This window comes from Grus americana, chromosome Z, assembly GCF_028858705.1.
Source record: "Grus americana isolate bGruAme1 chromosome Z, bGruAme1.mat, whole genome shotgun sequence".
Classification (NCBI taxonomy): Eukaryota; Metazoa; Chordata; class Aves; order Gruiformes; family Gruidae; genus Grus; species Grus americana.
In genome coordinates this window covers 39,968,459-39,984,549 of record NC_072891.1, presented here as the reverse complement: position 1 = coordinate 39,984,549, position 16,091 = coordinate 39,968,459, and the positions used below count along the sequence as shown (strand labels likewise).

At 40.1% G+C, this 16,091-nt stretch overlaps 1 protein-coding gene across 1 annotated transcript in view; it reads left to right on the top strand.

The window, feature by feature from the left end:
• The first annotated feature begins 71 nt into the window (after window positions 1-71).
• RORB (RAR related orphan receptor B) overlaps window positions 72-16,091 on the top strand; it is a 137,230-nt gene continuing 121,210 nt past the window's right edge. The window contains exon 1 of the mRNA XM_054809882.1: window positions 72-345. Within this exon, the coding sequence (XP_054665857.1) occupies window positions 339-345 (7 nt within the window). The 5' untranslated portion in view covers window positions 72-338. The remainder of the gene's footprint in view (window positions 346-16,091) is intronic.

The window sequence follows — 16,091 nt, the reverse complement described above, 5'->3', positions numbered from 1 at the left end:
CTCTTCTTCCTCCGCGTGTTTTTCCTGCTGTTTCTAACGTAACTCCTTTCCTTCTCCTTCCCTTGCTTCGCCACTAGCCACTCGCCGCCGCTCCGCGGCCCAGGCGACCCCCGTAGGGGCTCCGCGGCGGGCGGGAGCGGGGCGGCCGCCAGGGAAGAGCGCGCCCGGCGGCGGGCAGCCCGCGGAGCCGCGCCCCGCGGAGCCGCCTCGGAGGTATGGTTTTCCCGGCGGAGCAGAGCTGCGGCGGCTGCCGCCTCCGCGAGCGCTGAGACGGGATTTTTGTGGTGCGGTTCCCGGGCTCCCAGCTTCATGACTGCGCGGAGCGGGGAGCCAACACCATGCGAGGTAAGCGGGGCGGCTGTCTTCTGGGAAAACTGCTGGGGAAGGGGCCGGGGAGGAGGTGTCGTGCCGGGGGAGACGGTCCGGGGGACAAAGTTGATGGGTCGTGCCCGCCCGCTGGCGTGGCTGCTCGCGGCATGTTCCCCGCACCGGCGGGGGCCCGGGGGCCAGCCCGAAGTGCTCCCCGCGGCAGGAGGGTGGGGAGACACCCCCGACGTACCTGTGCGAGAAAGCTCGGCGGTCGCCCTGAGCCGCAGCGGGCAGGGTGGGAGGGAAGTGGCAAGTGTTTGGCGGTGTCTGTGTCGTGGAGTCCCCACCCGCGACTGTCCACAGGGCGCGCTCGCCTCGGCAGGTGGCCCGTACCGCAGGACCCGCTTGCCTCTTGGTCCCGGGTCGCTGACAGCACGGGGATGGACTCCCCCTTCCTTCCCCAAAAGTTGTTCTCAGGACTTTTTCGCTGGCTTCGCCCTGTTCCCCAGCCGGCATTTCGCCTGGAGGGACCCTTTCCCCGCGTGTTGCTAATGGGGCGGGAAGGGTACCCCTGCCCGGGACCCCCTTCCCCGCGCCCGCAGCTCTTCCGCTGCCCCCCGAGCCAGTGTCCCCTACGCAGCCCTGTCTTGGAGGGCAGCCAGAGCCTCCCCCAGGGCTTGCAGCTCCACACAGTGAGGGCCCCGCAGGAGGGCACAGAGCATCCCCACCGACGGAACAGCCCCAGGACGGAGAGCTGCCGGGGTGACTGTCCTGAGGGTGCCCCCGCGGGGGGAGAGGGGCTGCGTGTTGTGGCTGGCACGCCGGACACGTAAGTTGGTGCGGGAGACGTGAGAAGGCGTTGTTTCCGCGTGTCCCGGGGCCATACTCCGCTGGGCTCCTTCCCCGGGCCAGGCGAGCACCGACGTCGGGACGAGAACAACCCGCGCCAGTCCCGGGCACCCGCGGGGGTTGCGCATCTCTTCCGCCCCCCGTCTTCCACACTCCCCTTTATCGCGCCGCTCTTCAGCCCGGTTGCTTGCCTCACCCCACGACGTGGTAAACGGGCAGAAGGTATTCTTTCCCGGGGTATATAGGACGGAGGAGAAGGGCTTACGAGGACCGGAACACGCTCGGGGTTGACAGCGACATCGCGTGCGGATTTCTTGAGTCTCCGGTTTACATTAATGAATGGAGACGCACACACTAGAAACAACTTTTTAGCTAGGATTTCCTCTTACGGGATGTCAGCTGCTGTAGCCGCGTGCGTTAACAAATCACGCGTGTGTGTAATTTTCTTTAAAGGAATTGTAACTTTGACATTTGCGCAGAGAAACGAAAAAACCCTCTTTCCCCCTGCGTTCTTAGAAGATAGAGTGTTCGCTTTGGGGCATCTGGGAATAACTTGCTAAACAGTATTTCTCTTTCATAAGAGCAACAGGAAACGGAGAGAAAACTCTGAGTCCTGTAAAGCTGCCCCTGTTGCAGCTTTGCTGCTTTTTTTTTCTTTTTTTTCTTTTTTTCTTTTTTTTTTTCTATTCCCCCCCTCCTCCCCCACCCCCCACTCCCCCCACAGAGCGTCTCCAGTGGGAGCAGAGCCTCTCAGTGGCTCGGGGGTTATTTTCGAAACATGCCCGTCAGTGCCCCCCTGGGCAGAAGCCCCGTCTCCCCTTTGCTGGGCAGTTTGTCGACCCGAGCCGCAGCCACCCACGGTTCTCCTGCCCCACTTCGGGGAGGCCCCTGCTGCCGCGGAGCGCAGGAGCCCCCCCCCTCCCTTGACAAGCGCGAAGTGAAATGTCCCTCTCCTCTGACCCTCTCCTTTAAAGCAAGGTCCGAGCGGCCCTGGGTAGGGAGAGAGAGGCGGATCTTTCCGCACACCTGGCGGCATCGCTGGCGGGGTGTACCCCTGCTCCGCAGCCACCTCTGCTGCCCCTTAAGCTCTGCTATCAGCTACTGCTCGTGAAGAGGTGCTGCTCTGTCCCTAGAATGCAAGTCAGATTTGCGTTATATTTAGGCTTGCCAGTAGGGAATTTACGGGTGGGGAAAAGGGGCTGGGATGGAGAAAAACAACAGGCAACTTTCATCCTTGTGCAGAACTCATGTGCAAGAGGTTACCAAACTGATGCTTTACATCAGGTGTACGTCAAGATGAGAGCAGCACTTGACACCCCCTCAAATGATCAAGAACATTGTGTGCTAATGGAACATCCGTCCATTGCATGTGTGGCTTTCCTAATAAAGGATGTGAATGTATATCACAATTAACAGATTGTGATCTTCCATGAGTTAATGTCTTTAGACAGCTGTGAGCCTTCTTGTGAAGGTATAGTTTTCAACTATGTTACATCCACTGTTGGATGTGAAGGAAGAAGCGCTCTCTTGTACATGTGAGCTCTTCCCCCAAACTTTCCCAGCTGAGCTGTATCCTTCCAAGCTGCAGTTGATGCATTCAGCCCAACATGCCTGTAATGTGCAGGGGTTGCTGTGGTTGCTTACCTGCTCCACACTGGAGATGGAGGCCAAAGAGCTTCTGAAAATATCCGGCCTGTGTTACTACTGTGTGCTGCATCTCAAAGCACTGGGCGATCACGGGGACTGTTGTTGGTCATCCCATCCCACGGAAGCGTAGCTAGCTTTGGGCACACCTCAGCTGTCATGCCACTACGTTATATTCATTGGTCATGTCCTATCCAAAATAATAATTCCCTGTACTTCAAATCTGGGCTTAAATCCCTTTGAGGATACATAGCCATTCTGACTTACAGTGGAACAATATTCTGGTACAGGAGGATGAGCACTTGTGCTTTTGGTGCTCTCATTGTCCTGGTAGCTCCAAGTATTTCCCTCTGAACTGGGAGTGGAAGTTTTGGAAGTTGATGACTTTTATGCCTATATTTTATAGGGGCAATAGGTAAAAAGATTGACACTTAGAATGAGCGTTCATCAGAGTCTTCCTTCCTTCCACCTGCCAACATCCTGTGAGGGGGTTAAGAATGTAGAAGGTGTACTTCACTATCTTTTCTAGAAAAAGAAGACTGAAAATGCACTAAAATTGTGCTGCTTAACTAAAAAGAAAATAAAACAAGTTTTTTTTATCTTGTAACTTAATTTTTGTTAATCTGACTGTAAAGTCTAAAGCTGTTACAAATTAGTGAATTCTGTGTATAGTGCCGCGTGTATACAAACATGAAAAAATTACTAAGTGCCAGAATCCCAATGTCAAATCACCAGATTTTACTCTGGGCATGTGCTACCTGTACACATACAAAAAACAAGGCTGTCATCACAATTATTTGAGTTGTGAAAGGGACATTAAAGAAGTCATACAGTGTACCCCACTTATTGAAAAAGTAGTATTTAAGTTTTCAGTTGAGAATCTTACTAAAAAGCTTTATCTTTTATGTTTTAAAGAAAAGGAACTCCACAAAACCCTGAAGCCAAGGTATTTGAGCAAGTTTTTCTGTGTAGTTTTCTCTTGGTGTCAGGAGGGAGCAATGATACATATTACATAATGTTACATAGTTATTCTGTTTTCTTAGCATCCCTGAAATATTTGTAAGCAATTAGGGAAGTGTGAATCAAACAAATCCTATTTGCAGTGTTGCTGAGAGAGCTTATTAAGTAACATATACAAATAGTCTGGGTAACTGAGAAAGTTCTCTTAATTTGAGAGATAAGTGCAGGGAATCATTATATGCTCATTAAAGCAAAGGAACCTTATTTCACAAGTTATTCCAGGAAAAATAAATATGACTAAATTTGGAATACGTAACATTAATATCCTAAAATATGTCAATGAATATATCGAGTATTTAAAACAAAGGTGGTGAGAGAAGCAATACTGATTTTGACAGACTTAGGACCCTACCCCACCACAGCAAAACCTATTTGTCATCACTGTGTGGTGCAACCAACTACTGCTTACCTGAATAATATTATTTGACTTGACACTCCTTAATATGTGACGGAACGCAAGTTTCTGGTGTTAGGTCTTTGCAGGCCAAATTTTAACAATTGTCAGTAGATGCTTAGAAAATCATGAGTCAGTAATAAACTATTACTGTGTTACATAATAAAAAATATGAATGTGTGTAGTTAATATAGAGTGACACCTCTCTAGAATGAGCAAAAATCAAACCTGAAGCATTCTTATTTGTACGTCTGCAATGCTTTTACTTTGAATTGCACCATATCTGCATTTAAAAGGGTATCTTGCATTTATCTTTAATTTTTGCATTATGCCACAGTGTTGGGGGTGGGAGGGGAGTACATAATGAAAGTTCATCAATAGAAAACTATCTGGTTTAATATCATTAGAACTTTTACAACAGAAAAGGGTTTTTTTCTGGTTTGTTTTTTTTTTAATGAGAAAATTGTTTTTCATGGATTAAAGTCTGGTGACCTGTAATATGACAGTTAATTTAAAAACTATGAAAATCTCATGTGCATTAGCTCTTTTATGTTATAAAAAATGTCTGACATCCACTGTTGGCCTTTTACAAATACAGTGACAATCAATAACTTGGTACGAGTTACCTATTTGACAATACAGTCATGATTGCAGTTAGAGATCACTTAATTTGTGTTTTGTGATTAAAAACTATATCAACATTTTTGAGGAGAATATACCAGGAGAAAAAAAATACATGTTTTGAGTAAACTGGAAGTCAGAATTCCTGTTTAAAATGTACTTGTGCTAACTAGTGGAAAGACTTTAGGATGCTATCATGGGTACTGCTATACATGATATGCGTATTAAGAAATATGTGGATGAAGAATACCTTCAACAGTACTGTGTGTTATTAAACAGTTCCAGGAACTAGGATCTGCCATAGTACGGACACTGGTTACCTGATACAGGAAAACAAAATCAAAGGAGTGAAAGATTCCCAAGCTATCCAGGAAATCATTTTCCTTCCTCTCAAGCAATGCAACTAATTCACAGAAATCAAGCTCTGTGCTATGAAATTGAAGAATGTATGCTTTGTTGCTGAAGACAAAAGATGCGCACAGGAGTAAATATTGATTGAACTAATCATCAGATGAATAGAAATGAGCTTTACCAGTGCACCAGTATAATGGGTTATGTTAACTAGCCCTTTCGTAGCCCATATGCTGCCCTTTCAACCCACAACCCTATCTATTGAGCTCTTAATGAGGGAAACCACAGGTGTTATAACGGCATTTATGATAAATCAGGCTAAATATAATAGTTGTATGAATAACCAGTTGTGGTTACATAGAACAAAAGGGAAATTATTAAAAAGGGGGGGGGGGAAGAAACTTTCAGCATTACTACACAATCATGAGGTAACAGTAGTGTGTTAGTGGTTACGCATAGTTTTACCCTTCTAAGACACTGTCCTAGATCACTTGCTGTTGAGCTTAGTAATAAACCTGTTAAATCAACTTCAACCAAAGCGTAAATTTTAAGAAACCTGATACATTTGAATTTAAAATCAGTTTCTTTAAAGAGCAATTTTAACAGCTTTGAGCATTTAGCACAGTTGGGGCTTTCCATAATGACTTTCATAGACAAAGTATAGATGTCAAAATGTTGTTCTTTGTGCTTCGTGTTTATAAAGTTCAATGTTGTTGTTCCTTTCGATTCTGTATGCAGTCTGGGCAAAGTCTGCAGTGCAGCTTTGAGAATAAGACATCACACAGTGTCACTGGGGGTGGCAGACAGAAGGTGCCTTTTGGATTGTGCCATTTTCCTGTTTGTTTCTAATATTGCTTTCACGAGCATATTAAAAACTCTGATTTATGCACAAGATTGAGAATAGAACACAGTTATGATGGCATGGTCCTTGTTTGACTGAACAATGCTTACTCATTTGAGTGGTCCTATTGATGAGACATTTGGCCCTCTGTATTTTTGCTGTCTTGGAACTATTTTTTATAAAGCAGAAATGCTAACGCTTAACTTTGCCAGAGACATTCTGCTGAAAATTTATGCAAACAGAATGACAGCTGTTTCTGCCTCTGCTACAAGCATATAGGCTAATTTAGTTTGACATAAATGTTGTTATTATGCTGTTAATGATGAATTATTTTGATGAATTGTCAATTACAATGCATCTACACAATTTTTAAGGAAGATCCACGCTTTTATTGCTGCACAAAAATGCAATAAATTTTAAAAATCATATGTTTATCTGGATCTGGATCATGGACATTTAAAACCACATACTCATTAAAGAGTAAATGTCAAGTAATTATGCTTGCCTGACAGACAAACTCATTTTGAAAGAGTTTTCCTGTTATCATGGGCCTTGTTTATGCAAATAGTTCAGTTAGATTTGATGGGACTATTCACATAAATAAGGCAAACTGAATTTAAGGCTGTTTGTTCTGTGTCCCTTTGAAACCCAATGACTTGGGATTGTAAGAAACATGAATGATTATAAAGGCTTACGGGGAATCAACGTTGTAAGATGCATGCCATGTTAAAAAAATCTCCTTGCCCTGAAATTTCAATAAAATCACCTTCCACTCCTAACTGCCTGCTGCTCTTTGGTGCTCAAATATAGCTGTTGGCTTGGCTGGAAATTCATATTTTTTGGAAAGAGATGTTGGTAAATATGCTCCTTGTTTTCTCAGCTAATGCTGACCTGTGAAAAGTAATCAAAAAATGTTGTTCTTCCCAATTATCAATAAATTGCTTTGTTTAATTGTTAAGCTTATGGTAATTGCCGTGTTGCTGCTGGTAAACAGTGACCAAATGAATCTTTAAGTAAAGATTAAGAAAATATATACATTTGTAATATCTTTATGCAAGAATATGCTACACAGGGTAACAAACATTTCAGCATGGCTACAAAAGCAGTATAATTTTAAGAGTAATTTTGATGATTATTATAAAGCATTCTGTCTGCTTATAGATGTTCTTGAGGTGGTCTCAGAGTTAACTGATCCTTTTAGTTATCCATGGTCACTTAGAAGGTTTCCTGAACACAACAAATACCTTCCACACCAAAATTATTCTTTTTAAGATTTTTATTTCTGCTTCATTAATCCACGGTAGCCACAAGTGACTTTATCCTTCAGAGTAACATTTCCGAACAAGACATGCATTCTCATTGCATTTAATTTTTTCACTCTCTGAAGCAATCCTTTAGACTAAAAATGTCTTTGCTCTTACAAGTAATATGTATTATGAGGTTTTTTTGACAGAAGGTGTTCATGGAGGGGGGGAAGCTAGATCAAAAGAAGACAAAGCAGAAGTAGTTGTTAAATTGTGGTTCACTCTACTGTCAAAATAATGAGCTGTCAAGAGGGTAGCATATTATGCTTTGGAGCAGGTTGTTGTTGGTCTCAGATGAAATTATGGTTCTCCTGAAATAAACTTCAAGTGTAAAAAGTGAAGACAAGGCTGCTTATAAATAAGCAACTCTTAAATTACCGTTCCCACTACAACATGAGGTAAAGTGTGATAGGCTCTATGCAACTCGATAATTTGGGGAGGTTAGGTTATTCAGTGTGCATTACACATTGAATGTTTACACTTGTTTGAAAGATGCTGGAAACTATAGACCCAGTCCCGCAGCTGATGGTACGTTTCTGTTTGTTAGCTAGCAGAGTGAAAACTGTGGAGCAAACCATTTTCCAAAAGTTTTATTGCAAATGAGAATCTTTTTTGAGGAGGATGGCTTTTTGAATTTACACTATGTGAACTGTATAAAACTGAGTTTAACAAAATTAAGGACAATAGTTTCATTAAAAATGTTGTTTAGAGACATTCATGTGTGTTGACTTCTCTTTCCATCTTGAAAAATGTGCCCGATTTTACTAGGCAATGATAAACTGCTGCCAATTAACTTTTTTACTTAAGAGCCTGCCACGGGAGTACTTTTTGGAAAACCTAACACTACGCTGCTAGCACATTTTCCCGTGATTGCTTGTACACTTCAACAGTGCAGCACCAATTTTGCCTCTCAAAGCAAGATGGGAAAATGAAAGTTAATGCTATATTTCAGGTCCTGACTAAGCAGTGAAACAGGTGCTCTATTGTTTCTCTTCATATTTGTCTGGAAGAAGAATGAAGCGGCAAACTGGCTATGAAAAGCATTGCTTACTTCAATGCACATTGTTTGGCGGATTTTGTACAATATTTGTACAATGAACGGTATTTAGTATTTAATTGGAATGAACTGAAAGAAAGGAGAGACCACGCACAGGAACTGAGGCCAGATATTCAGTGCGGTGGGAGCACAAATACGAACAAACAGAGCACAGTCTAGTGGCATAGAGAAGAAATGGCACTAGAGAAGAAATGTATTAATAAGGCACAATGCCATTCAGTGATTTCATCTTTGTGAAGAAAAGAAACTTTTCTTTTGGAGAAAGTTCCACTGATGACCAAGCAGAGATTAATCTAGTTTGTTTAGGAATCTATATTAAAACTGTCATTGTTTTCTTTCAGTGCATTTGTGAAAATTATACAAGTACTGATTACTAGTATCCGTCAGGAAGCCAGACTTCTTTTAATAACACAAGCCATTCTCTCTATACCAATACATATGGAAATGCGATACAAGAAATATCAGCTTAACTGGTTTTTTAATGTATGGAAACCTATAACATATACTATAGATAGTATGTAAGCAGTACTGCACCAGTAATCTTCATTAGATGTGCCAACTAGAATAGTAGGAGATTTACGTTTAAAATTAATGTTGCTTTATATTAGAAAAAGTAAAAAATAGCAACACTTTTACTAAATTTTCTCATTCAAAAATCTACATACTCTAAATAGTCTAAATTTGTATCTAAAATCATTAGTATGAAATAGCATGAACTACAGCCACGCATAGATAAAACAGTTTTCTTTTATTTGAATGGGGTGCACTTTAGTGATGAATCATGATTGTTAATACATACAAGTTTTCTCTTAGCCATAGCCAATTTTGGAAAATTCAGATTATATTAATCTCTCAAATGATTAAGTAAGAATAAGGAGGAAGATTAAAACAACGTCAATAGAGGCAAATTATGGTTGATTAACACCCATTGAGAATAACTCAAACAAAACTGTTCCATAGCTTAAAGAATGTCAACATCATGTTCCACTTCAATTTGCAACGTACTTCTACATGCTTATGAAAATAAATTCCTTATTCTGAACTGGTCAAGAGTAAAGGCATTACTAGTGTTGTGGCAGCTGTTGCAATATTAAAGATGAAACTTCAAAAGTATCTAGTAACTACCATAATGTAGCCATAATTTAATTGATAATTAACAAATGAGAGAGAGAGAGAAAGAAAGAAAGAAAGAAAGAAAAATAAAAAGAAAGAAGGAAAAGATTGCAGAAAACTTTGCATGCAATGTCTACTCTGACATTTTGAGAAGCAACAATTATCACGCAAAGATTCAAAGATGTCTGGAAAAACTGTTCTTATGTGTCAGTATTTCAAGCAAAGGTATGTTATGCTGTATTATATCAACTGAGTGAAAGTTGTCTGCAGAGCTGTGGTTGACCCAAGCTATATATTTAATGTTGAAACAGAATCCCCTATAGACTTCACTGGAACGTTTTACTGTAAAACTAATGGTACTATATGGCTCATTGGTTGTTTACTATCTACTGATTTTCAGAAAATGGGAGAGCTAAATAATACAGTCACTCTGAGTTCAGCAGAGGGGTAGGGAGAGAACTTGCACTGTCTTAGTTCAAGTGCCTGTGCAGAAGTTGCTTTCTTCATTTATGATAGATTCGATTTTGCCAAAATTCCAATATTTATTTTTGTAAAATACCATTTACCAAGATGTGTTCTAAATCAGCAATTGCTACAAACTCTAGTGGGAGCGCCATCAAGAATGTGATGCTAAATAAGACTTTTTGCAGCAAACCATTTTCAGGCTTCAACAGAATGTAGGAGAAAAAGATTGTGACAGCTGCATCATAAAACTGAAGGAGAGAAATACATGTTTTCAACAGGGAATTTAAGCAGGTGCAAGAGAAAACAGGGAGGGAAAAAGGATGGTGAATTTGGATAAACAACAAACTAAAAAAGGGTGCTGTTTTGAAAGAGAGAGAGGGATGTGAAAGAAGTAGGTGGAAATGTAAAGGAGAAGAAGAGAATATAAAAAAGAAGAGTGAGGAGATGGGAGGGTTTTTTTGACATGAACAGTCCTGTGCTACAGAGTGCTGGACTTTTCAATTTCCACTCATTGCAGGCGAAGTTAACTACAGTGGGCGTGCTGTTAGAAATGAGAAAGAAAGAGAAAAGTGGAAGTAATAGAAAAAAGGAGTGAAATAAGGAAAAGAATGAATGTACAATATGAATGTATTCATTGTGCTACTTTCTATTACTTGCTGTTGCATGTAGATTTCTTGTAATGGGACTTCAAACTATTTGGTATGCAGCTAAACACTAACATTCGACATGCGCTCCCATTCATTTCGCTATGTATATTCAGAGCTCCGCTACTCAGGAGTTGGAATATCACATATACGGTTATGTAAGCGGTCTGTACAAGCCTGGCGTTCACCGCACTTCAGCAAAGTTAGTAATTTGCAAAATTAAAATGTCATTTGCAAAATACATCCAAACTTGATCTTTTTAAACTGGATTAAATCAAAACTTCTCCCCCACCACCACCTTTCTGTTATTTTTCTCTTTCATTCTTTCTCTATGGTTTTTTCAGTGACTTTTGTTAAAAAGCAGTTGGAACACTTGGAAAAGTCCTTGACATTTAACTTCATTCACTTGTTAGAAAACATGTAATTGGTTCATTAGACCATGCATCATATATATGCCCCTGTATTACAGAAAGACGTTTTGTTCTTTTCACCCTTTTGTTCCTTTTGCTTTATTTTTGTTTGGGATATGCTGTAGGGAAGAAATAAAGAGTTTGTTACATCTTGGCCTGGCTAGATCTCCATCAGGTACCTCTATCACTTTTGTATGCGTGTAGCCTTGGAGATAGAAGAGGTGCTTGAGAGAGAAATCTCCTGTTTCCTATACTGCTTGGCTGCCAGCACCTGCTCTTTCTTTTGCCTGGCGAAAGAATTTGCCTATATCTTTGAAAGTTTGTTTGTTTTGTTTTGTTTTGTTTTGTTTTGTTTTGTTTTGTTTTTAAAGTATCTATTATGTAGAGTTCACCTAATTCATATAATAGGTTTTTTGAGACAGTAGAAGTGTGTAGCAGTGAAGAGATAGTGTCCTGTATGATTGCAGCAAAATATTTTTTGGTAAGATAGAAATGATGCCTTTAGATCTTTTCTCCATGCTCAGAAGATAAAGAGAAACAAAGAATGCTCTTACAATGTTCTCCATTTCTCCAAGACTAGGGTGATTTTTAAGTATATATCCTTTACTAACTTTTCCTTCTGTAGCAGTCCCACAGAGCCTATAAAAGAACCAAACAATCACAGAAGTATCCATAACCAAAAAGAAAAAGGAAATCTGAATTTTCGGAAAACTACTCTGGTAGCATAGGAGGTTCATTTACATGAATTCTGTGCTTTTCCACCTTCCCCCTGTAGTTTTCTGTAAGTCCTGAGCATAAAACAGGCAGAGTGCCAAGCTGTCATCCGTTAACATCTATTTCATCCTTTCTCAGGATCATTTGAGCTAGAGGAGGGTATATGTCTCAGAGGAAAGTCTTTATGCTATTACTGAAATGTTTAGGAATACATCAGTTTTTGACCCAGTGTTCACCTACATTATCTTTTGGGCAGAAGTGAGCAGCAGGATAAAATAATTTCAGGCAGACAAATGCTATTAAATACATATTGTGATTTTTCGTAATCTCCAAAATAGCATTTTTGATATATGCTTCACTGTGAAACAAGTCAAAGGATGAATTTCAGTTTAATTATATTAAAGAATAATATAAATTGTTTAGGAATTATTTTTCATTTAAGGAATAAGGCTGTTTCTGTGAAACTACTGATCACTGTCTAGAGGCTGACTATTATGGTATTTTAAGCAGTACTAAGCCATTAATATTTTGCTTACTGCTCAGGAAGGTAACTGAAAAGGTTTCATATTTTAGAGGTATGTATAGATATCTTTCATATTTCATGAGGGAATAGGTGATATTTTGATACATTTATGCGTAGAGTGGTTGAACAATTCCTTAAAAATTAAATATTATTTTCCCACCATGTGAGTTAAAAAAACCCATCCATTTCCAATAGGAGATGTATTCACATCCAAGCATACAAACTTACCTTACATATCTATCTATTTTTGTAGTTTATAATGAAGAGGGAAAAGAGAAAATAATATGTTATTTTCCAATCCTGTTTGGATATCAGATTTTGCTCTTAGAGCTAACCAGACATTCTGATATATGTTTATTGGGTTTGGGTTTTATTGCAGTTGCATATTACCTTTTAGATTTTTTTGTGGTGCATTAGTTTAAATCCCCACCTCCATTGGTTGTCAGTTACGTGTTGCTTCTTGGTATGTTTCATATTCTTGTAGATTTTGTGGTTCTTCATTTTGTGAGCTGCTTATGTCAGACATACACTTTTATTGGTAGACTCAATAGCAGAAGGCCATTGAATAGGTGTTAAAGATGAACCTGTAACATGATCCTTCCACACTGTTGATTAAATCCATTAGAAAGGCAGGATGAAGAAGGGTTTGCAATTGTCCATGCCAGACTGATCTATAGTTCTGCACGCTGATGAATGCTTTCTGTAGTGATGTTTATCAAACATTCATGCACAAGAAAGTCGAAAGTGCGTATTTCAGTTATGTCTTTCATTTACTTTCTCCGCCTGCATGGCTGTTTCTACCTATGTAAGAGATGATAGTTCCCCTTCTATTGCAGATACAGTCAGCATCTTTATACAGTAAGGAAAAGAAGCAGAAAGCTTTTGTGCAATGGAATTTTGTCAAATCAGTTAAATTAGAACTTTCCTAGGGGTTTTGCTATCAAGTACCTTCACATATGATGTATTCTTTACTTGAAAAAATTGTCAGATTGATGGCTCCTCTGTACCCTGCAGAGATTTAGGGCCAGTTCCTAAAGGTTTTTTTGGCATGTGAATAGTTGCATGGGTGAGGTGACTGACGCGCAAAAGTCCTTGTCAGGCTCGTCTTGTTAGGTGCAGACCTGACGGAGGTCCTGGGAGCCGAGCTGCCCGCGGCACGGGGGCTGTCTGTCTCCCATGCCATTTCCCTATTGTGCCTCAACACTGACCTTGAAAGACCCTTTTCCTGTGGCCGTTATAACCTTGGCCTTGCCGCTGACAGTGCCAACAGGGGTGCCAATTAGTGCTATGCGGTGGGTTTTGTTTTTCTTTTTTCATGAACAAAGTCCATTGAGGCCTGGATTGAGACCACCAGCTTACTTCACGCAGGCCACCAAGTGCCATGGCATTTTTATTTTGCTCAGTCGCTACCGACCCGGTGTTGAACCTCCATCTGTAATATGTATACGGTCTCTGTGTCTATTCATTTGAAATCGTTTCACTTGGTAGGAGAGGGTGTTTGCTTCTGAAGTAAGATACGTTAGTAAAGCGTAGTATTATGTAACAAATATGTAAAAAGTACCTCAAGTCGCTTCATGTGGTTAGATGCTGAATTTGAGTCTGCTTTTACAAAGTTCACAGATTTTATCAAAATTCTGATGAATTGACCAGGCATACAAAAAGGGCGCTGCAGGAATAACAGGAGCATTAGAATTTTATATCAAATAAAGAGAATCCTGTGTGTTACAATAAGCTTCACAATCTAATATACAAATATGAGACTCTCTATTCTGTTACGGGCTTCTCGTAAGTGATCTTAGGACATTTCTAGTTACTAGGGCCTTTCTGTCAAAAATATTTAAGCATATTCAGACATATTCCAGACTTCTAAGGTTTCAGAGATAGAAAATTGAGCTGAAAACCAGAGTTGTTCTTAAGCATTGCAGGGAGCCCAGGATTAAATCAGTTGTTCTGAAACATTATTCTGTATTTTTCTGTCTGTCAGCAGAAAAGTTATTTTACAGGAATCTTGATTTCTTTTTTTAAAATATATGTGAACAAGGTTTTCTCAATGTCTACTGGAAGTGGTAGTCACCAGTCTCCATTTAAATCTATAATGCCAAATTTAAAGTAACATACATATATATGTTGTGGGTGTATACTAGACTTGTCAGGGAAATACAACATTCTTGATTTTATGTTTTTGCAGTATCTTTAATATTTTAAACTTTTCATAACTGAGCAGGAAATATGTTGTACAGTTCAGGTTTTGGCTGGGTTTTGTTTTTTGATTTTTTTCTTTTCCCTCCCAGTGAAAGCTGTGATCCCTCATAATAAGGCATATTGTAAGTGTGTGTGCAACTTTAAATCCTGTGGTGATGAAACTAAAGTTGAGGAAATATTAAAACTTTGTTATTAGCAACAGTGGATGGGAAAGCACAGGGAGAGCAGAACTGGCATGTTATTAAGTCATTACAAGGCTGCAGATTGGACTGTGGATATAATTTCTTACAATAGCTGTCCTGATGCTGAAAAGAGTAAGTATTCTTACTTATTTTGAATGTATATATCCATGAAGAGGCTGCAGAAGGAATCATGTAAATGTTGGAACAGCTTAGGAAGTTATGCCAAAAAAGGTTTTTATTCCAGTTCAGTAAATTTAGCTGGCTACATTTCTGAGAAAGAGAGAAGGCTATAAGTAGGAGGGGGAAGTGTATGAGTGAGAGTGAATGATTTTGTGAAGCGGGTAAAGAAATCTGTGTTCAAGATGAGAGAACTGGGGGAGGGAGACACTTTAGCCTCTCCTTTAAGTACATCTCCCTCCTGAGTACATTTACTTCCATCACAATGGGCTAGAGGAGATCTTTGTTTAGTGGTGCAGTGCCCCTGAGACCTAATTTAGCTTTTATAGCAAATTCAAAAAGAGACAGAGTGAGCAAGAGAGACCAGAACAAAGATATGAGTTTGCACCGTGAATATAGATACTTGTGGGTTGCTTCTGTAAATCCTTTAAAAGAAATTCTCCCAGAAATGCTGACTTGGACTTTCTGCTACAGGAGGGCTGAACTTAAGAGATACACATTGTTTCATTATTCAGCTGTGATAATGAGGAGATTGTGTTGTTGGGCAGCAGTGGCTCTGCTACTTACAAGGAGAAAGCCATTAAAGTCAAGCAGAAATGCATCAAAAATTAATTTTGCTTTTTAAAATGCCTTTTTTTTTAATTTAATCATACTGTTAGGAGCATACATTGTATCTAGTTCTGTGAACATTAGAAATACTTTCTCAGGAGTCTCAAAACTTAATGCATGACATTTCTTATTCCTTTGTTTGAGTAACTTCTCTTTGAGAGTTTGGAATGGTTGCACTTTCTTCTAGCACGTTATTTTGCAAAGGTCGTCTTTAGCCCCCTGGATTTAGGGCCACCATGATTTTCTTTGATTTTTTTTTTCCTGTATTTTACAAGTCTATATTTTCATCATGAATAGCGTTATATTGTGTGTTCATGTAATCCTGTGAATCTTACTCAGTAGGACCCATTTCCACAGAGTCTTGACATCAGAGCTCTGCTTTGCCACACTACAGATGTGCCTTGTGAGTATCACTATTTTAAAAGTACTACATGAAACAAATTCAGATGTGGGGAAAATTTGCTTTGGAGTAATGTACTGTTCTGTTATCAACACACCAGTGTTGCTTTGATGTCTAGAGTTATGGACAGCTGCAGAAATGTATTTTTTGTTAAAATGAGATGAGATTAAATTAATCACCCGTTAGTTGATTTACCTTGAGGTTTTATTGGTACTTTTATGGCTGATCCAGTTGTCCTGCAGGTCCATATTTTACTTGAACA